Source organism: Microplitis mediator, chromosome 3 (assembly GCF_029852145.1).
Source record: "Microplitis mediator isolate UGA2020A chromosome 3, iyMicMedi2.1, whole genome shotgun sequence".
In the NCBI taxonomy this organism is placed as follows: domain Eukaryota; kingdom Metazoa; phylum Arthropoda; class Insecta; order Hymenoptera; family Braconidae; genus Microplitis; species Microplitis mediator.
The window spans coordinates 19,727,849-19,749,749 of NC_079971.1; the positions used below are offsets into that span (position 1 = coordinate 19,727,849).

General features: G+C 29.7%; 2 protein-coding genes across 3 annotated transcripts in view; one reads left to right on the forward strand and one right to left on the reverse strand.

Annotated features, from left to right (window-relative positions):
- The window catches only part of LOC130665057 (inhibin beta chain), a 78,649-nt gene extending 66,394 nt beyond the window's left edge, over positions 1 to 12,255 (reverse strand). Inside the window, exon 1 of the mRNA XM_057465310.1 lies at positions 10,547 to 12,255. Within this exon, the coding sequence (XP_057321293.1) occupies positions 10,547 to 11,297 (751 nt within the window). The 5' untranslated portion in view covers positions 11,298 to 12,255. The remainder of the gene's footprint in view (positions 1 to 10,546) is intronic.
- Positions 12,256 to 14,094: 1,839 nt separating this feature from the next.
- On the forward strand, positions 14,095 to 21,868 carry LOC130665058 (adenine phosphoribosyltransferase). 2 transcript variants are annotated; one of them, XM_057465311.1, is made up of 4 exons: positions 14,095 to 14,290; positions 16,034 to 16,268; positions 18,624 to 18,702; positions 21,513 to 21,868. In XM_057465311.1, exons 1-4 carry the CDS (start codon positions 14,208 to 14,210, stop codon positions 21,650 to 21,652), a joined length of 537 nt encoding a protein of 178 aa, XP_057321294.1. In that variant the 5' UTR covers positions 14,095 to 14,207; the 3' UTR covers positions 21,653 to 21,868. The 2 variants fall into 2 exon arrangements, with proteins under 2 accessions (XP_057321294.1, XP_057321295.1); XM_057465312.1 differs by lacking the exon at positions 21,513 to 21,868 and adding an exon at positions 18,786 to 19,019.
- The last annotated feature ends 33 nt before the right edge of the window (positions 21,869 to 21,901 follow it).

Below are 21,901 nucleotides of genomic sequence, written 5' to 3' on the forward strand. Positions count from 1 at the left end.
AATCCGAATTTGTTTTTTGACTCGGGTTTCTACCCGCTAACTGAAGACATTCACAATTCACACACGCGTTTGCTAATATTCATTCGCGGCGTTGGACTGAAATTAGCTTCTTTCGATTGGCTGTAGAGACGAACTAAGTTTCGATGCTGGTTATCATGAAAAATGTGGTGTGACACAGAATGAAACACTATTTCAGACTGCAGGTGATGTTAGCCAACTGCACCCTTGTCTGAAATCGTCTTGTTTCATCCCTGTCACGAAATATACTTTTGTTTCTAGATATTTTTGAATGAAAACAATACTTATAAATCTCAAAAAAGTCATCGTACTCGATAGTTTGTCATCTATATATAGCACGATTGGTTATTCAGAAATATAATATAATTTAATATAATTGAATGGAATGGAATAGATCGAAGCGTCAAATAGATTTAAAAGGGAAAGAGTTTTGTATTCATGATAGAGTAGACCGTGAATTTTATCAAGAGGGAGTGCGAGAGTTTCAGTTATACTCGAGGGGTTTGCTTTCACGTCCCAAGGGCAACTTCTCCTCTATATACTTCAATCGTCATTCGATTCTCTTTTTTTTCCAGACGTGGATAAACCCAGCGGTGACTAGACAACGAGAGGGAGTGAAGCAGACAGACAAGGGTGAGTTGAAACGTTAGAAACTTTTAATGCAAATTATTGTTTTCAAATAAATACTGTTTTTTTAATTATTTTCACTCCATTACTGGCATCATCACTATGTTGATTTTTTAATTTCGATAATTGCATATCAAACATAAGTCGGAAAAAATTTTCATTATAAATGCGACCAAACTAAAATTTGTTCATAAAGTTATACATATATATATTCTTTTTATTTTAATTGCGACTAATTTAATTAATATCTTTCTCACAAAATTGTAACCCACATACGCTATTGAAAATATTTCTGGAAATTTAAAGAAAATCTCTTGGTTGTTAAAAATTTTATATCAAACGAAAATATGAAATATAAATGTCATTGCAAACTAACTTATTTGTCTACTTTATTTTAACATTACTTTAAATTTCCAAGTAATAAATGTCAGAAATAAAATCACAATGTATTTTATTTTATTTTAATTAAATAATTGTTTTTTTATTATCCTTAAATCAATTAATTTTAAAGCTGATAGTTGAAAAAAAACCATAACTTTAATTGAAAATCATTTTTTTTCATGTATCGTTAGTAGGACCAGAATTTTTGCGTTAATTTAAAAATAATTAATAATTAATGGTGTGAAATTTTTATATTACGGGGAAAATATTGGTCTTATTAAAAAATTTTTCAAACAAAAGTTGTAGGAAATTTAATTTAATAAAAAAAATGTCTCTTGTAATTTTTTCTTAGGGCTAATAAGAAAGCCGCAATTTCAAAATTAAGATTTTCATAATTAAGAAAATTTTGAATCATTCATTATGAATCTTAATTTTTAAATTACGGTAAAAATATTGATCGTAGAAGAAAATTATAAGAGACATTTTTTTAATAAAATTAAATTTCCTACAACTTTTGTTTAAAAAGTTTTTTTATAAGACCAATATTTTCGCCGTAATATCAAAAATTTGAACTACTCATTTCAAAAATGAGGCAAAAATCTTGTCCCTAATCATTAGTTTTTAAATGCGGGAAATTTTATATCAAAACTTTAATAATTTCGCGATTATCAAAACATAATTAAGGTTTTTTAAAAAAAAAAGTTGGTACTGTATTTTGAAATTTTTTTAACTCAAATTCGAATTCATTCCATCACTTGGGTTTTTTTATTGAAATCCGAATTTTCTTCGTCACTTGGAGTTTCGGAGTTTGAAAAATAATCACTTCGCATACGGAATAAATATATCCGACTAGAAAGTACTGTGAGATCGGCCAGAGTATACATGTGGACCTCATTGGGTTCCAATAAGGCATGCCCACTAGGAAAATCCATATGAGGACCCGATAAAAACCCAATTGGGAAATTCAAATCGAAAAGAAATTAAATTATTGTAAGTTTTATCCTATTGGGGCTTGTGGGAGATCTTAGTGGGAAAGCCCAACGTGAAAATAAAAAATAATAGTCTTTTTCCCCATTGGGTTCTGTGTGGGACCTAAGTGGGAAAACCCAACGTGAAAATTCTATAGAGAGTTTGTATTTTCAGCGGAGTAATTTCAGAGTTATCTGGATTTTATTTTAATCCGCATTCGTTCCGATTCAGACTTTTAATATTAAAATAAACTCCCTTTCGGAGTAAATTTCACTCCGAGGATATCAAATAAATAAACAGTCATCTGATGCAGGTTCACTCTGCTATTTTTTTAGTGTATTTTTAAATAGTCAAATTTTAATTTCATTAAAGTTTATGCTTCAATTTTTTTAATTATGCGTACTCTCTTAAAATGAACCAGTGAAAAATAATCGAATCAGTGAATTGTAGGACTATTCACTGATTTGTAGGACTTTTCACTGATTCATTTTGGGAGAGTAAAATTGATATTTATGTACATTAATAAATTATATTTGATTTCCATGACGATTATCCTTGAAAATCGAGATAATTGTTAGCAGTATATTTTGAAAGTTTAATTATAAGGATTACGATAATAAAAGAAAATGAGGTCATTTGTTCTCTGTTGTGTCTTTTTAATAATTTCACGTTGACTTTTATATTTTCGATAAATTGTTGCAGATGTTTTTATAGTATTTTTAATATGTGAGGTCAAATAAAATTTCAGATACACAGAAAACAATGATTCTGAAGTTAGCCGACGTCTAAAGGTTTTTGGATTTTTTTTAAAACGATAAATTATAAAAAAAATAATATTTTAAAAAATTACACCTATAGTTTTTTAAATTTTCTGCATGTGCATATTTTTATATTTTATATTTTTATCATTGATTTGTTGAAAAGATACTCTGAAAATTTTTGACTGTCTGTTAACTTCATGATCGAAAGGAAAGATGGATTTCTTGACGCAAGAAAAATTTTGCATTATGGATTGAGAACAAAAATTTTCTTAGGATCACAAAAAATTTAATGGCGCAAAAAATTTTTATTTTCAATTCATAATACGAAAAATTTTTTGGGACAGCTAAAAATTTTTTGCACCAAAAAATCTTTTATTCTGTGGCCATAAAATATATACATGTACATTATTATATATTTTTTATGTCGTCACACGGAAAGAATATTTTGAAAAAACTTAGCCTACAATTTAGTGTAAATTTGGGTGAAAAACCAAAAAAATACGAAGAGAAAAAAATAAAATTACTTTACGTTTTATTTTTTAATATTTTTTATTTGATAATTACTTGAAATTGAGTTTTTTTTTGTATTTTATAACCGGACAACATTTAGAAACCGAAAAAAAATTATTCGTCCTGGCACCAAATTATAGAATTAAATTTTTCATACAATTCTTTTAGTGTTGATAAGAAAAATAATAAAGTTTTAATTTAAGAAATATTCGCGAAATATTTTAACGTTCAACTTAATGAGATCTTTAGAATAATATCCAGCAAATGCATGCCAAATTATATCTAATTATCTCAAAAAAAGTATGGCATAGATATGAACAGACACCCCTCATCAACATTAATAGAGCTCTATTTCTTAAAGATTTTCTACTTTTGAAATAATAATTTCAATCAACATATTATTGAAAAATTATATTCTAGGTGGTGGCCAAATTTCAAGTTAATTCAATAAAAATGTCCTTGAGTTTCTTATTTTAATAAAAACACTTGTGTAGACTGAGATTAAAATAAAACTTAATTTTTTTTGTATTTATCGATTTAATAATTAAATTAAAATCAGCAAAGTCATTTTAATCATCAATTGATTAATTAATACAGACGAGGAAATTTTTATTTAAAAAACACTATAAATATCAAAGTGGAGGCTGGATAAATCAGGATTTCTCAGTCTTAAAAAAAAGATTATTGTCTTATTTTTAATAAATTTTCATTGAATATGAATCGATATTAGCGATATATGTCGAAAAAATTTTTGAATCATTATTTTGAAAACGTATATTCTCGACATTTCCCTCTTCCAATACACTGTAAAAAAATTTTTGGACCCGGTGTAGTGTAAATGTCTCGGTGTAAAAATTTTGGTGTGAAAATTATACCAAATTCGGAGTTAAATTTAGGCGGTGTGAATTAAAAATTTTTACACCGCCAAACGTGTAAATGTATAATTCATGATAATTTTGCGTTAAGAAAATTAATCATACGAATATTTGAATGTTGAAAATACTATCTTATATCTAAATAAAATTAATGTAGTTATTGATTAAGTAGTTAAAAATATTTAATGATCGTTTGTTGCTCATTAATCAAAATTACGAGTAACACGGAATGGTGTACAAAAAAGTAGATTTCGCCGTGTTAAAATTACACGGTTGGAAAATTTACACCGAGAGAATTTTACACTGTTATTTCACACACACGGCCGTGTAAAGTTCTCCGGGTCCATTTTTACACCGAAATTTTTTGCAGTGTATAGTGATTTCACATAAGATTTTTTAATTTTTCCTGAACGAGGAAAAATTGTAAAAAAAAAGGCGATTTGAAAATTACGTTTTAAAAACATACTTATCTGGCTTGAAATTTATTCATGTAAATTTCTAAGTCAACAATTTTTTTTTTCTACACAGAAAAATAAGATTTCTCGGCGCAAAAAAATTTTACTTGCCCTAAGAAAATTTTTTTTTTGCCCAATGAAATTTTTTGCGCAAAAAAAACACTTTTGAGGCGAAAAAAACTTCTTGCGCCAAGAAATATTTTTTTGTTAATATTAAAATCTTAAAAGTTCAACTTGGGGTTCGAAAAAATCTCAAATGAAAAATTCTACATGTCGGATCTTTTTGGAATTTTTCGGTAAGATTTTTTCTTACACGGGTTAGAAAAATTCATTTCATTTTTATGACAAATTTTATCTTAATAAACTGAATATTTTAAAAACTATTTAACTTTTCTGTGAAATAGAAGAGATGTCTGATCGATTTATAAGTGTTCTATTACGGACATACTGAAAAAAAAAAAATCTTTATACAAGTAGAACAATATTATGAAAACTAAACGATAAAATTTTCTGGTTCTAAAGGTTAAATTTAAAATTCTTTCTTATGCTTTACGCAGTGTCCCGCAAAATTTCCGATTCTTTCTACTATCCTTCTCTACATCTTTATATTTTATGTAAATGACATCAGATTATATTAGTTCGCATGAGTAACGGAAAATATAGGTTATTACACTTGAGAAACTTTATCTGTATTGACGCTATTTAATTTTTACTTGCACTTGTAACGAAAAAATAATATTCAGTTAAAGTGTCTAGGATTTTTTATTTTTTTATTATCTCTGGGTATAATGATCATAGATATAGTAAGGGCTTTTTGCTCCAGCTAACGATTCATGTGTCCAGCCTTCACATAAACACTGCGAATTCATGTTCCTGTTGATCTAAAGTACTCGAGAAAATCTCCGCAAAAAATTCATGAAATATCTTCAATATTAACTATCATATTTTTTAAAAGGAGTATCCATTTTACCCGTTCATTTTGCATAATCATATATAATTATAAAATAATTTTTTTTTTAAATCACGATATATTAAAAAGTACGAAATTTTTTGACTTGACGAATAATAAATTCATTGTCAAATGTAATTTTTAGTGAAACTATAGATTATAGAGAAAAAAGTTTCAGACAAAAAATGTTGGAAATTTAATTTGCTACAAAAAAGATCATAAGACTTATTGACGTAAGTCTGATAGTTTCAAAGTTATAGAGAAAATATGTAAGAGATCAATTTCTTGAAAATTATTGAAATTTTTTCTGTTACTTTGAATTGAAATTACGTCAGAATATTTAGACGTAAGTTAAAATGTCATAGGAACTTTTTTGTAAAGAATTTAACTGGCTACTAAAATGATAAGCAAAATTTTGGTCATATCTGTATCAGTTTAGCCCGAAATTTGATTTTTTACAACAAGTAATTGTAAATTCAAAAATTCGAAATTAAAAAAAATTAAATAAGAACCCACCTTATCAAAAAAAAAATTCATATGGGAATACAGCGTAGATTTATATGTGGGTTCCCACATGGCGTTTTTAGATGGATTCCCATATGATTTCCTATAGGAATCCATCATAGATCCCGATATAGATTCTCACATGGGCTCTTATATGGGAATCCACACCATGGCAAATCCATTTGAGAATCTAGTATATGGATCCCTATGTGAATTTTTTTGAAAATTTCCCATGGGAATCTGCACCATGTCAAAATCCATATGGGAATCTTGTATGGATTAGGAATTAGGAAAATTAACAAAGAGCGTCATTGATATACAAACACCATAAAAAGAGTATGTGTTTTCATAAACTTTCCTGGAGTACAATACCTTTGTACGATTCCTAATTTAGTGTTTTTTTACAATTATTTGTAATTGCTACAAAGATGTAATACTTCTTGATTTAATTAATAAATCAGTAACTTAAAACAAATACTGAGATAAAGGGCATCAGATAATCAATTTTTTGTTAAAAAGTATCCTGCCAATAGACTATTAATCTGTTCTTTTATTCATATGCGCGTAGCAATAGACGATAAACATAGAAATCCAGATACCCCGAATTCTGTAAAAATTACTTAGATAGAAGCACAGATTCCAATATGAATTTCCCACAAAGAAATTCATATATCCAAGTTCCTACATCAATTTCCTGGTTGTGAATCCAGATGACCATGGTTTCTTACATAGATCCTTATACCCGGGTCGAAAAATTAGATGTAATTTTAGTGTAACTGATCTGTATTTGAACTAGTTACTCTGTTTTTGATCTTTTATAAAAATTTTAAGCTGTTCTTGTTCCATTGATTTGAAAAACAACTGCGTTGCGGGCAGACAAAACTAGATTATTTCTTGAACTTGGAAAAATTTTAGTTCTGAAAATTTGCACGGACAAAACTAGATTCAATCATGGACTTGTAATATTTGTAATTATGGACAATATTTATAAAAAATATTCAAAGTTCCAGAATTGATTGTGTTTTGATTACCATTTACTTAGTGTCTTTTGTTTAAAAATATCGGCAGTTAATGATAGTTTGACAACTTTATTTTTTAGTTGTCTTGACTGAATATTTATAATATTGAATAAAAGTAATAAAATTACTCTTAAAATGTCAAGAAATTTTTCTTATTTACTGGATAAAATCGAAAAATATTTTGGCATTAGAAACCCTCAAAATTCTTGTGTCATCTTATTACGAAAGCGCATCTGCATGTTTCAAATATCAAGAAAATTAAAATAAATTTATAAATCTAGATTATTATTATTGTTATTTATATTTGTAAAAAGTCCTGTTTTTGATCTAAAGGCGATTAAAAGTAGACTAAAAATTATAGTAAAAAAAAGTCTGGTTTTGTCCTGAAAACAAATAAACACAGACTAATAATTATAACAAAAAAGTCTGTTTTTAATCTAAAAGCGTTAAAAAACAGGCTAAATATAATACGAAAACGAGTCTGATATTGGCCTGGATAGGGAATAGTACGGACACAAACCGATTAAATTCCCATATAAAATAAATACGGTTTAAAAATTTAAATTAAATAAAAAATATTTTAATTTATCATTTATTTTGAAACAGATCTAATTTTTCGACCCGGGTATATAAATCCATACTACTATATTAGTTCCTAATATGGGTTCTTGCATAATTCCATACTTTCTACATGGATTCCTATGAGTTCCCATGCGATCCCCCATGGACTTTTTTAATAGGTCAGCGAAATGGACAAGAATTACCGACAGTATGAAATAAATATCCCATTAAAATGACTGTCATAAAATGTTAATGTAACATTTAATAAAATGTAAGCAAACTGAATCTAAAAATAGTAGAATAAAAAAGTTTATAATTTATTAAATAAAATAAAAATGCACATCATATCAGTATCTTATCAATTTTAAAAATAATATATCACTTGTATACTACATAATTATATGTATCGTGGAGAAAATAAAAAGTGAGTATATGGCATGCAGATCGTTGCACGTGAAGAAATTTATTATTTTTGGTTAGTAGCCAAAAAATTTCAACCGAGACTTTTGGCTTCCTCGTAAATGGATGAAAGAAAATTTCTCTTCTTAGTCTAGCTCTTATACTTCCATATAAGACAAAAAAAAATAATAAATAAAATAAACAATTACGCTTACTCTTTTAATTTTTTTTTTTAATTTCATTACTTCGAGCAGTAAAAAAATCTAGTACTTTCGGAAATAAAAAAATTTTAAGTAAAAAATAATTTACATCCGTTTTAAAATAAAACTTTAAATTAGTTTTTAAAAATGAAATCTTAACTGCCGATCTGTGTTTTTATTTTTAATCTTTTAAAATAAATCTTAAGAAAGGTAATAAAATAACACATATAATAAGTTAACCCTTAAAACATTTAACTATGAGCAATCAAGTGACTTTTATGGAGATAAAAAATCTTTCCGGTAAACACCGGTTGGTTTACGTATTAGCGTATCTATATATATACATACATTTACATATAACTCTCGTGGTGCATCTACGGCGTTACCCTTAATGTTAAACATAGAGTTAGTGAACTATAGATCCGTTGAAGCGAGGGAGACTTAGTGATGGTTTACCAGGGCCACGTGGCAGGCACTCTGTGGCCACTTTACGCACGCAAACGTCATTTAAACACACCGTGAATTAAATTCTCTTTCTTTAACATTCGACCCTCTTTTTACTTACCTTCCATAAAACTTTTTTTTATTTCTGTATTCCTCATTATATATATGTTTAAGTATGTATGTACGTTAATGTAAAATAAGCATGCAGAAAAGCCTGAAGTTTATGCAGTTAAACTAATCGCGCTTAATACATAGCGTACGATTGGTCAAGGAAAAGTCATCATAAGTCTTTATAAAAAAAAAAATATATATATATATCTACATAAATCTATATGTATATATATATATATAAAGGAAGGAAATTTTATTTTTTACCCTACCCCCGTTGGCTTCTTCCCTTCTCTACATTTACTACTTCTCTTTTATACTATCGCGGTTCTGGCCCCGTTGCACGACTCATCGCTATATTTATTTGCGGAAACCAACGAGTTATAACGGCCGACCACCGCGTACGATTTTCGAATCGCCGCCGACCACGTCGTTCCGGCGCATTGCGATCCCACTTCCGTCCTCCGCCCCTTATACAACCACCCACTATCCAACTTAGCCAACTCTCTTTGGTGTACTGAGGTGCCTTGCTGCCGCTCCCTATGGTGACAGACATTTTTCTACATGTCCTCATTTTTACTATCCGATACTCAATATGTCTACATATATACTGTAAAAAGACCGGTGTTCAAATTAAATAACACCAATGTAGACGGTGTTAAATCTGTGGGAAGAAAAATTCTATGCATAGAAATAAAAAAAAATGTATTACATATAAAAAAAATTTTTCAATATTTTAACACCGGTAAAGAATATTTACACCTTCGGCGGTGTTATTTTAACATCACTTTCGGCGTTAAAATTTAAAATGTAAAATTTTAATATCGTGGTGTTAATTCGGTGTAAAAAAAAATTCCAGGCGTAGAAATTAAAAAAAAATATATTACATATAAAAAAATTTTTTAATATTCTAACACCGGTAAAGAATATTTACACCTTCGGTGGTGTTATTTTAACATCACTTTCGGCGTTAAAAGTTAAAATTTCAAATTTTAATTTCGTGGTGTTAATTCGGTGTAAAAAAAAATTCCAGGCATAGAAATTTTAAAAAAATGTATTACATATAAAAAAAATTTTTAATATTTTAACACCGGGAATTTTTTTAACACCAGTAAATAATATTTACACCTTCGGCGGTGTTATTTTAACACCACTTTTGGTGTTAAAATTTAAAACCGAAAATTTTAATACATACACTGCCTGGACTTACCCCGGTTTGTTTTTACAGTGTATAAATATATATATATATATATATATATATATATATATATATATATATATATATATATAAGCTTATTGTTTAAATAAAGTAAAAGGTTTATTAATTGACATTGCAATTAAAAAGCGCGTTTACTTGAGCAAAGAGGAAATAAGAGAGTGTGAAAAGACTATTAGAAACAAGGGGAATCGGACATTGAGAGAAGCCGGACGCTAATAATTAACCGGCGCCACACATGACTCGTTTCTCTCTCACATGTACTATGAGAATGTTAGAGACATGTTTTATATATATATATATATATATATATATATATGTAATATGCTATAATTTCGGATATTACTTGATCCATTAAGCTTTTATTTAATATTTTTCGAATCATTTTTTTGCATATTGGAAATTTTAATTAAAATTCTCTAGCGATTTATTGCTCAATCAGTTACCAGATAAAATAACAATAATTGGAGTATCAGTTTTTAGGTATCGGGTATCGAAAATAATTAAAATAAAAACTAAAGTAATTAGTTAAGATAAAAAATGAACTTACCAGGCTCGGCAAATGTTATTATTTCGGACGTTCTCGCATAAAAGTCATCCATCTCTACATCTGTACCCCGATAATCTTCGTATCCACTTTCTCTAAAACTCTCGGTGGATGTCACGCCCTCGGTCATCGACTCCTCGGCCTGGTTGACATTCCTATTATAAGAGTATTCGTCGCTGGCATAAAAAAATTGTCCATACTCGTCGTCATGTTGACGTTTATTATTATCGTGTAGGGTATTCCGTATGTCAGGATATTCAGGTGATGGCTGTGCTTCGGCACGATAAAGAGTTTCAAGAGCAAGATGTCGCGGTACTTGTGCCAATGTCTTATTGACATCTGGACGATTGCGTAGTCCAAGTTTTGTGAGTATTTGATGTTTGATAGCTTCAAGTCGTAAATCATCAGGGCTTGGTCCTATTTCTTTACGGTGAATAGTGTGGACGTGCTGATGCGGACATCCAGGGCACGTACGATGATGATGCGCTGATTGACGTCCAAATGCACAGTTAGGCAAGACAATCAAGCAACTAATAAGAAGCACAAGAAGTAAAGGAAGGCTAGAAGATGAATACGCTCCGTCTGATCTTACCAATAATTTATGTAATAAATTGTTGTTATTACTACTACTATTATTATTAGTACTATTATTATTTTTTGTGCGTCCGCGAGCGAGCAGTTGGAGGTCTTTGCCACCGCGTAACTCGGCGTTATCCTCCAATTGTCTTGTCCTCGACGGACGTACCTCAAGCATTTCGACGGAGAGTCACCTCCAAATTCTTCTCCGCCAGCCTCGCACCACTCTTTTATTATTGTCCACTCGTTTTCTCCGGTTACTGTTACACTTGATACCACCTGCTGAAACACTTGTTTCTTGTTGTTGTTCTTCAGATACTTCCTCTTTCTCTTCAATTCTAAGCTTGGACGTTGGTGTAACGACAGAGACAACGACGTTGAAGACGTTCGAGGACGACGACGGGGAGAAGGCATCATCGCCTAAACACCCCATTACCAAGGACTCACGGACTTATGGCTTGTTGTCCTGCCTTCAAATTCCTGGTTCCGAAATACGGCCATTCACCAGAACTAGTTCCTAATTTATGCTTTAGTCGCTCTAACCCCCTTCTGGGTACTTTGTTTCCTCAACTGTCTGTTTAAATCGCAATAGTAATAACAGTAATACAAAAAAATAATAATAATAACTACTACTACTACTAGTGATTATCAAAATTTAATGAAAAATATAAAACAGACACAGTCCGCCCTTTTAAGGCCGGCGAGACTTCCTAGGGCACTTTCTATGACTTACTAAGGCTTCACTACCTGCCCTAAAACCCGAACTATGCAGCATTTAAAAAAACCTAGTACTCCCGCGCCAGTTCACCGGGGAGACACCGGTGTCTATCAGCCAATTACTATATTTTTTAATATATAAATATACATATATATATTAATAATGCCGTATCACCAACACACGATTATTCGGGTGATTCCACATGGTAATTAAAATAACACCCACCTGACATAATACTTTTTGAAATCACTTTTAATATGTTTTTGTCTTGGCACTTTGGTGTAATTATTAACAACTCTTTTTTCCCATTATAAAATTACAATTTACATATATATTTTACTCACTCTCCTGTTAAATATATGTTCACTACGGAAAAAAGGATTATCTTTTCTTGGAAAACCGAAGCACGCTTCTCGGAGGCGCGCCGGACACTGAAGGGGCATCCACCACCACAATTCCACCCACCCACAACGCTATAGGTTATACGCTAGCTACACTACGCTAGCTTCGACGCTGTCTGCTTCTGCTCCTCTTTTCTCAGACGTTGTCTCTCCCTCTTTTATCCCTCTCTTTATCAGGTCCTCTTTAAATTTAAATTCTATCTCTTTCATTTATGTGTAGTAGACTACCAACTAACACATATACAAATATATATAACATATATATATGTATATATGGTCAGACTTTAGTGAAAAAGAGGGAAGGGTGGAATACGCAGAGTTGCAACTAAGAGAGGGCATGTTACAAACGCATGTGTCCTTTTCTTTTTACTCTCCCACCCTATCATCCTCCCTTTCCCTCCCATCACCCCCTTTTTTTACTCCGCGTTTTATATGCGATAGTGTAGCTTTTGTGCTATAGCGCTTTACAAGGGTATATGCACTCTATGATATCACGGCGCACGCATATCCACCATTTGGATAGTGGATACATAAAACGATCGTAGACACTTGCGCAGAACATTACACCTCCAATAAAATATATAGATATACATATATATATAAGGTAACGGTCACCACTGGACATTGTAAGCGGATGCTGTGAACACGTCAAAAATTACCACGTGGGTTCCGCGTGCAGCTACCGGCACAACCCTCATATTCATCAGATTTATCAAAAAAATCAAGGGTTTTATGTTGGGAAATCCTAAGTCAACAAATATGAAGATGATAACAACAATAAATTAATTAATTGCGGCATTTAAAAATATTTTTTTAGATGAATAATATTTTTTTCTTAGGGAAAATGTATAGAAAAAAGAAATAGTGAGATACTTGAGGGAAAAAAATTGGGCGATTAATGAAGGGTGTGGTAATGGAGGGTAACACCCCGTGTTTTGATAATGTTTGCGGCTAAAGAGCTGGATAAGAATAATCTAGAAGTACGTATTGAGAGTAAGAAGGGAAAAATAATAGCAAGAGCTGTGTAATAAAAATATAGAGAGAGGATTGAATTAATATAAAAGAGTATAAGACTATAAGAAAAGAGCGAGAGAAGAATAGTTGTAAGCATATTGATCAGAAGACGGTAGTTGGCCGAATGCCACGTGGTGATGCTGTGCAAAAGGAGGCGCCGGATTCTGATACTCCTACTCTTATAGACCAAGGTTTCCATCTTCCTGTCCTTACTTGATCTTTCTCCCATGTCTAGCAATAAAACAATCTTTATTTTATTGTGTCTTACACTTTTTACGCTGTTCTCTCATGCGCTTGTTTAGAAATATTCAATCCGAGTTATATTTTACACAGGATTTTTTATATCCTCGTACTTTTATTGCAATTATCGAATTTTTCAGTTCTCCAATTGAAACAGAATTATTTTGTAGAATAAAACTTAAGAGGAAATTGATAAGAATTTTGTAAGCAAACGATAAAAAATGGAATTTAAAAAAAAAATTGTTCGGTAATTAAATGATTTCTGTAATAAGAAATTTTATGTTTTTTTTTTATTTTATTGAACAAAATTTAATTCATAATCAATTAAATTAAATTGTATCGGATCGATAAATAAGAAATATTTGAAAATTGCTTTAGAGTAAATCTACTTTATCGAGATTAAACTCGCGTGTTGATAAAGAGAACAAGTATTTATTCGATAAACAGTAAATTATTTTGCATATTTATTCCTAATTTTTCGACTTTAGGAAAAGGAAATTCGAAATGCCTGAAAATTGTTTTTATTACGACTAATATTTATAGATGGCGGCTTATCTCCTTTGTTTTTTTTTTCTATAAAATGATGTAATAAAAAAAAAATATGTAGTATCATGTGAGAGTATTGAGCTCATAGTCGTTGCTTTAATTTATTTTTATTATTGGTTATCATTTTCATTTTGTTAATTTGTCTATTTTTTTTTAAATAAAAATAGAAATGGATAATAATGATAAATTGCAAATTGTCAAAGACGCTATTAAAACATATGTTAATTTTCCAAAAGAGGGAATAATATATAAGTAAGTCTTGAAACTGTTTATTTTTTTTACTAACGGTTCGTTCACGATAAAATTTTGATCGCGCGTTGACGGAAATCTAAAACCGAAACAAGATGTCAAGTTGACTGCAAAAAATTGATAGTGCAATTAATTGACGGTAACTTGTAGTAAATTTGGTGAAATTTTGCTCACTGAAGTATTTTCTGATTAAAATTAACTTTTGCTCTCAAGGTTTTTTTCTGCAACTTGAAGACAGCTTACATTCTTATTACGGCTGTAGATTGACGTCAACTTGTAGTTTATGTTGTATTCATATTACAGTCAGAACTTGGAACAGAACTTGACGTTAACTTGAACGAAAACACTGAACAGCTTTTGAAAAGAATGTCGCCTTCGGTTCGGATAGGCAAAGACACACGTGTGTCGGAATGTCCTACTTTCCTCACTAGGTGTGTAATATACTATATTTTTCCAAGGGACGAAACGCAAATGTTTCTGCTCGCTCCACGCATTGAAAAATTAGATCCGTTTCAAAATAAATGATGAATTCAAATATTTTTTATTTAATTTAGGTTTTTGAATCGTATTTATTTTATATGGGAATTTGATCGATTTGTGTCCGTACTATCCCCTATCCAGGCCAATATCAGACTTGTTTCCGTATTATATTTAGTCTATTTTTTAACGCTTTTAGATTAAAAACAGACTTTTTTATTATAATTATTAGTCTCTGTTCATTTGTTTTTAGGACAAAACCAGACTTTTTTTTACTATAATTTTTAGTCTACTTTTAATCGCCTTTAGATCAAAAACAGGACTCTTTACAAATATAAATAATAATAATAATAATCTAGATTTATAAATTTATTTTAACTTTCTTGACATTTGAAACATGCTAATGCGCTTTCGTAATAAGATGTCACAAGAATTTTGATGGTTTCTAATGCCAAAATATTTTTCGATTTTATCCAGTAAATAAGAAAAATTTATTGACATTTTAAGAGTAATTTTATTACTTTTATTCAATATTATAAATATTCAGTCAAGACAACTAAAAAATAAAGTTGTCAAACTATCATTAACTGCCGACATTTTTAAACAAAAGACACTAAGCAAATGGTAATCAAATCACAATCAATTCTGGAACTTTGAATATTTTTTATAAATATTGTCCATAATTACAAATATTACAAGTCCATGATTGAATCTAGTTTTGTCCGTGCAAATTTTCAGAACTAAAATTTTTCCAAGTTCAAGAATTAATCTAGTTTTGTCTGCCCGTAACGCAGTTGTTTTTTACAACAACACATCAAAAACAGCTCAAAATTTTTATAAAAAATCAAAAACAGATCAACTAGTTCAAATACAGACCAATTAATAGTCCAAATGCAGTCCAGTTAGACTAAAATCAGGTCTAATTTTTCTAACCGGGTGACCGAAGGCTTCGCAATTTACGCATTTGCTAATATTTGTACGTGACATTAGACTGAAAAATTAGCTTTTTGCGACCAGCTGAAGAGACACAAACTTGAAATTCCGATGCTGGTATCATTAAAATGGTATTTATTGTTTCTGTTTAGTCATAAATTGCAACTCGAAACTGACAGACACTGAAACTGACTTTCAATGCTGACATTATGTAAATTATTTTGTGACTGCATTTTCTCTATCCCATAAAATTAAATGAACAATCATGTAAGGAGATTTTTTTTAAATGAAGACATCATTATTTAAATAAATTAACATGATTTATTAATTAAATAGGGACATATTTGGAGTGTATCAAAATGTCACGGCTATGCGTGCAATGAATGATTTACTCATTGATCATGTTAAATCATTGCAAAAGGTTGATGTGATCGTAGGGTTGGATTCACGTGGTTTTCTTTTAGGACCAATACTCAGTAATGAGTTTGGAAAACCTTTTGTTCCTATCAGAAAGAAAGGAAAATTACCAGGAAATATTCAACGTGAGAGCTATACCTTAGAGTATGGTGAGGTAAATATTTTTTTTTATTATTAATTTGTAGTATTATAATTTATGAATATATACAATCAGCTATAATATTTAAGAAAAACATAAATCGTTTTAGTAAACGGAAATGGAAAAGTCAAAAGTCACAAGCTTATCAATTGCGCCATTATATGTTATCAGTATTCTAAAGTATTTTAAATATATATTTCTACACGGAAAGAAATTTATGGTAACCGTTCCTAGTATATTTATGAAATATCATCCCATACCGTTATGGTAATGATTACTTGGAATTATGGGATATAGGCCCATACTTTCTAGGAAAAGTTCCCATTACTATGGGAACAATTACCATCATTATGGTAACAGTTCCCATATCGCATGTGGAAGAATTATGGTAATCGTTCCCATTATACTATGGTAAATGTTACTATAATATCATGGTAATGGTTACCATATATTATGGTAATGGTTACTATAATGTTATAGTAATAGTTCCTATAATATTATAGTAATCATCACCATAGTTCTTTCACATGCGATATGGGAACTGTTACCATAATGATGGGAACTTTTCCTAGAAAGTATGGGCCTATATCCCATAATTCCAAGTAATCATTACCATAACGGTATGGGATGATATTTCATAAATGTACTACACGGAAAAAAATTAATCGTGAATGCAACATGATGCAGTCATGTTGCATTCACATGATGAAATCATGTTGCATTCACATGATTTGTCATGTTGCATTCACATGATAGTCATGTTGCGGTAACATGAGAAAATCATGTTGAATTCACATGATTTGTCATGTTTCGGCTACATGATAATCATGTTGCGGTAACATGAGAAAATCATGTGGCATTCACATGATTTGTCATGTTGCATTCACATGATAATCATGTTGCGGTAACATGAGAAAAATCATGTTGCATTCACATGATTTGTCATGTTGCATTCACATGATAATCATGTTGCGGTAACATGAGATAATCATGTGAATGCAACATGACAAATCATGTTACCGCAACATGATTATCATGTGAATGCAACATGACAAATCATGTGAATGCAACATGATTTTTCTCATGTTACCGCAACATGATTATCATGTGAATGCAACATGACAAATCATGTGAATGCCACATGATTTTCTCATGTTACCGCAACATGATTATCATGTGAATGCAACATGACAAATCATGTGAATGCCACATGATTTTCTCATGTTACCGCAACATGACTATCATGTGAATGCAACATGACAAATCATGTGAATGCAACATGATTTCATCATGTGAATGCAACATGACTGCATCATGTTGCATTCACGATTAATTTTTTTCCGTGTAGGAACGGTTACCACAATATTATGGTAACGATCACTATAATTATAGTAATGATAACTATAATATATATGGATGCCGTTCCTATAATCAACATTTCCAAAAAACCTGTTACCATGCATTATGGGAACCATTCTCATAATATGTTTTAATTGTTACCATAAATTTCTCTCCGTTTAATAGTGTTTTGAATACTTTTTATCATAAAATATATTTAGTAATTCCGTAACACTATTTTTTAATTTCCCGCTAAGAAAACTGAAAATTTTCAAAAAAATGGAAAGCTATTGGTTTCGGTCCAATTTTCGGAAACCGAGTTTCCAACAAATCTCGACGTTTTCAGATCCTAGGAAACTATTCTATTTTCCAGATGATGTCCGAGCCCTGCTTAAAAAAATCCGATAGATTCTTATAATTATATATATAAGGCCCTATACTTAACTATATCACTCCTCATAGAACTCATTCATTCTTATAAAATTTTTGTAGGAATTTATGAGAATCTATTGGATTCTATGAGATTTTCTAAACAGGGAGTGTATGTATGTGCGTACGAATGTATGTAAATATTCTGTAACTTCTGAATGAATGAACCGATTTGGCTTTTTGAGCTGGCATTTGAAGCGGCTCATTAATTCCAACAATTTGTGAGAAATTGAGCATAATCGGTACAGTATAGACGGAGATATTCCAAAAATAAAATTTTTTTAAAAACATTTTTGTCAGATAACTTGTAATGTATTCGATGGATTGATTAAAAAATCTATTCAAGTCTAAAACTTTATAAGCCGCGTCGAATGCCACCTCAACAATCAAAATCGGTTCATATGTTGAAAAAGAATCGTAGTCAAAAGAATTTCGAAAAAGTGTTTTTTTCTAATAAAATCTAAATTGTTGAACCACACGGAAAGATTAGAACCTGACTGGTTACTGAGAATTTAGAAAAGAATTTTCTTAAAAGTATTCATAAATGTTTTTGTAAGATATTTTATACAAGATTGCTGTTTATAAGAAAATGATATTTTTCAGGCGACAGTCGAAATTCAAACAGACAGTATCAGTAACGGAAAAAAAGTATTAATTGTTGATGATCTACTAGCAACTGGAGGTAAAAAGAATTCATTTAATTAATGGTTTATTAAAATTACTTTTGTAAACATATCTGTTATTTATTATTTATTAAATTTTTAGTTATTTGTATGAAAAAAGCAGCGGGAAGAATATTTGAATCAACTTGACGAGAGTTAATTTTTAAAAAGTTCAATAGAAATAAATTAATAAGAAGACCTGTTCATTTTAGTAGATTTATTATGAATCTGATAAATTAAATCTAGTTATTGCATTTGTCTTCATGATGAAATTTTCATAAAATTTTGCCATAATCTATCATTGTTTCATTCATTTTTTATCTGGAAGCTCGAAAATAAATCTCGTTTCAGATTCCAAAGGTATAAGAGCATTCAAAAAATGTTTTGGTTACTACATTGTGAAAAATCGGGGGTGAATACGGATTTTATTTCAATCCGAAGTTTTTCAAAAAACAAAGATAATCATTTTTGTCCATTTCTCTCCAAATAACTTTTGAATAGGGTAAGTGTGGGTATTACTGCGGTTTTTTTCTAGGTCTTACTTCAAAAGCAATTTAATGAAGTTTACTCCGAGATATCGATAATTTTTTTTATACTTAAGTTGTATTTATTATTAACTTAAAAAAAAAAATCAGCAATGAGATAAACTAATATTTTCTTTATATAATAAACATTTTAAAGACAAGTCTATAAGCATGTATTACTGCGGGCCTAAAGTGGTTTGTCCCTATTCAATTTTTATTGAATTTTTGATATACAAAAAAAGGTTATCTTACTTCTGTAAGCAATAAATATATAAATTGAATCATTTATTTGAGAAAAAGACTTTTTAGTTCTACGTCTTTTCGCGCAAGAACTCACAAAAAAGGCATAATATTTAACCTCTATCACTTGTCAATTTTAATTCATTAATAACAAATTCAAAATTTATTGTTCATCTAAAACTACTGTACAGTTAATTTCTTTCAGGTTTCAATTATTAGCAATAATTTTTTTTAATCAACAAAACTCAGTTATCGTTTATTTATAATTGAAACCAAAAATCCGCAGTAATACCCACACTAACCCTATATATAGTAAAAAATATTGTGTATTTGTGTCAAAAACGGTTTGTGTTAAACTAACACAAAATTTGTGTCACTTTTTGTAACATGAAAAATGTGTTATTCACTCTTTATTAACACATTTTGTGTGTTACTGTGGAATTCTTTGCGCCCTCTTGTGGCGATATTTCAACATAATCTTTGTGTTAAAAAGGGGTTACACTAAGTTTGTGTCGAAATTTCAACACAAATTTTGTGTCAACCGTTTTTAACACACAAACTGTGTTGATTTTACACAATATTTTTTACTGTGTAAGAAGCGATAGTTCATTTCTGTTAAATGTATCTGAAAGTTCATGATACATCACGTTATTTTATTTTCCATTGTGACAATTTTTTAGAACAAATCAATGACTAAGAATTTTTGAAAAAATTGAAAAAAAAATTTTTACGGCTTTAACTCTGAATATCTTATAAATAATACGTTGCAGGTTAATTCCGTTAATTACATCTTGTAGTTAATAAAATGAGCTTCAAATATCACTATAATGACTTTATCTAAAAATGAATCGTTCATTAATTATGACGTTGAAACGCAACTATATGATTAATTATAAATATTGAGCCTAGTGATCGCGATAGCGCTAACAATTTTGAACGGATCTAAATGAAACTTGACACACATATTTTTTGGTTCAATGGTTTGGTCAAGTTTGAAAATAAGCTAAATCGGTTGATTAGTTTGGAAGTTGTAGGTATTTTAAATTTTCCAAATTTGGGATTAAAAATTATTTATTATTGATTTATCCACAAATTACTTTGAAACAAAAATTTATGTGGATTATCATAAAAGGTATTTTGAAGCTCATCTAATTAGCTTCAATTTTTCTTTCTTCACTTGCCGTTTTGACAATTTCTTTACATAAATTTCTGACCTTGTTCATGGAAAATGTTCGAGAAATTTAATTTTTTGACTAATTTATATTTAATAACTTGACAATAAATAAATAATAAGAAATCTACTACCATTTCGGCTGCCGGGTGACCTTTGTTTTATTTCATTACAGTCGACTACCCTTCATAAGCCTGGTCTAGAGAACGTAGGGAAAATTTTTCTGTGAATTTCAGTCTTCACATTACCGTGCGTTTAGTTTTGTTCTCGACTATCCGTTATGAGCCTGTTTTATTTTATATGATTTTAAACGCCATATTTATACTTTGTTACATACGCGGCTATCCCGATTTTTCTGGTACTTTTAGCACTAAAATAAATACTTATATTTTTACACAAATAATAATTATAATGCAAAAAATTATAATGATAACGGTATTGATTTCAGTGATAATAAAAATAATAATTTTATTGATAAACATAATGATCAATAAAACGTTTCAATTGTAACAGAAGCTTTAAATTTAATCCAATGATTATAATTATGAACAATAAATTATATTTTACTTAATAACGATCAAATTATTCCCCGCGAAACATAGATAGTTAATTTTTATCATTAATTTGTCTATTTTTTCCTATTGTTAGTTTATAATTTTGACAATTCTAACGGAGGCTTATAACGGGTTCTCGGGTACGAAACTCCTTAGAGTAATTAAGTGAGGAAAGCTATTTGGACTCAGCAACTCCCGATTGAGAGGAAAAGATTTATGACGGGTTAGTTGACTGTGTATCTTTGAAAATTTTAAACAGCTGCTATTTTCAAACGAATTTTTCAAATTTTTAAATTTAATCAAAATATTGTTTTTATAAATACATATTTTTTTAACTTCAGGAACTATGTCAGCTGCCATAAAATTAATTGAAGCAATTGGCGCCGAAGTTGTTGAGTGTCTCGTGTTAATGGAATTAAATTCACTCAATGGACGATCAAAAATATCAGTACCTGTATTTTCATTAATCCAGTACAATTAATAAAAAATAAAAATATATAAAGTTGTGATAAATTTTATAAATTTACATTCCAATGTAAATATTTTTATAATTAATGGTCTTTTTCTACAATTTTTATCTCAATTTTAAATAAATTTAAAAATAATATCATGTAATTACTTTTTTTTTATAAAAATATAAAAATTTAAAATAAATCATTCAGCAAAGTCATGACGAAAAAAAGATTTAAGGTGAAAGCCCTTATACCCGCTCAGTACCATTAGTCGCTCA

Excerpts from the sequence above, each read along its gene's own strand:
- LOC130665058 (XM_057465311.1), top strand. The coding sequence starts at position 14,208 with ATGGATAATAATGATAAATTGCAAATTGTCAAAGACGCTATTAAAACA. Across the intron at positions 14,291-16,033 it reads AAAGAGGGAATAATATATAA|GGACATATTTGGAGTGTATC; the intron begins GTAAGTCTTGAA and ends TTAATTAAATAG. Across the intron at positions 16,269-18,623 it reads ATACCTTAGAGTATGGTGAG|GCGACAGTCGAAATTCAAAC; the intron begins GTAAATATTTTT and ends GATATTTTTCAG.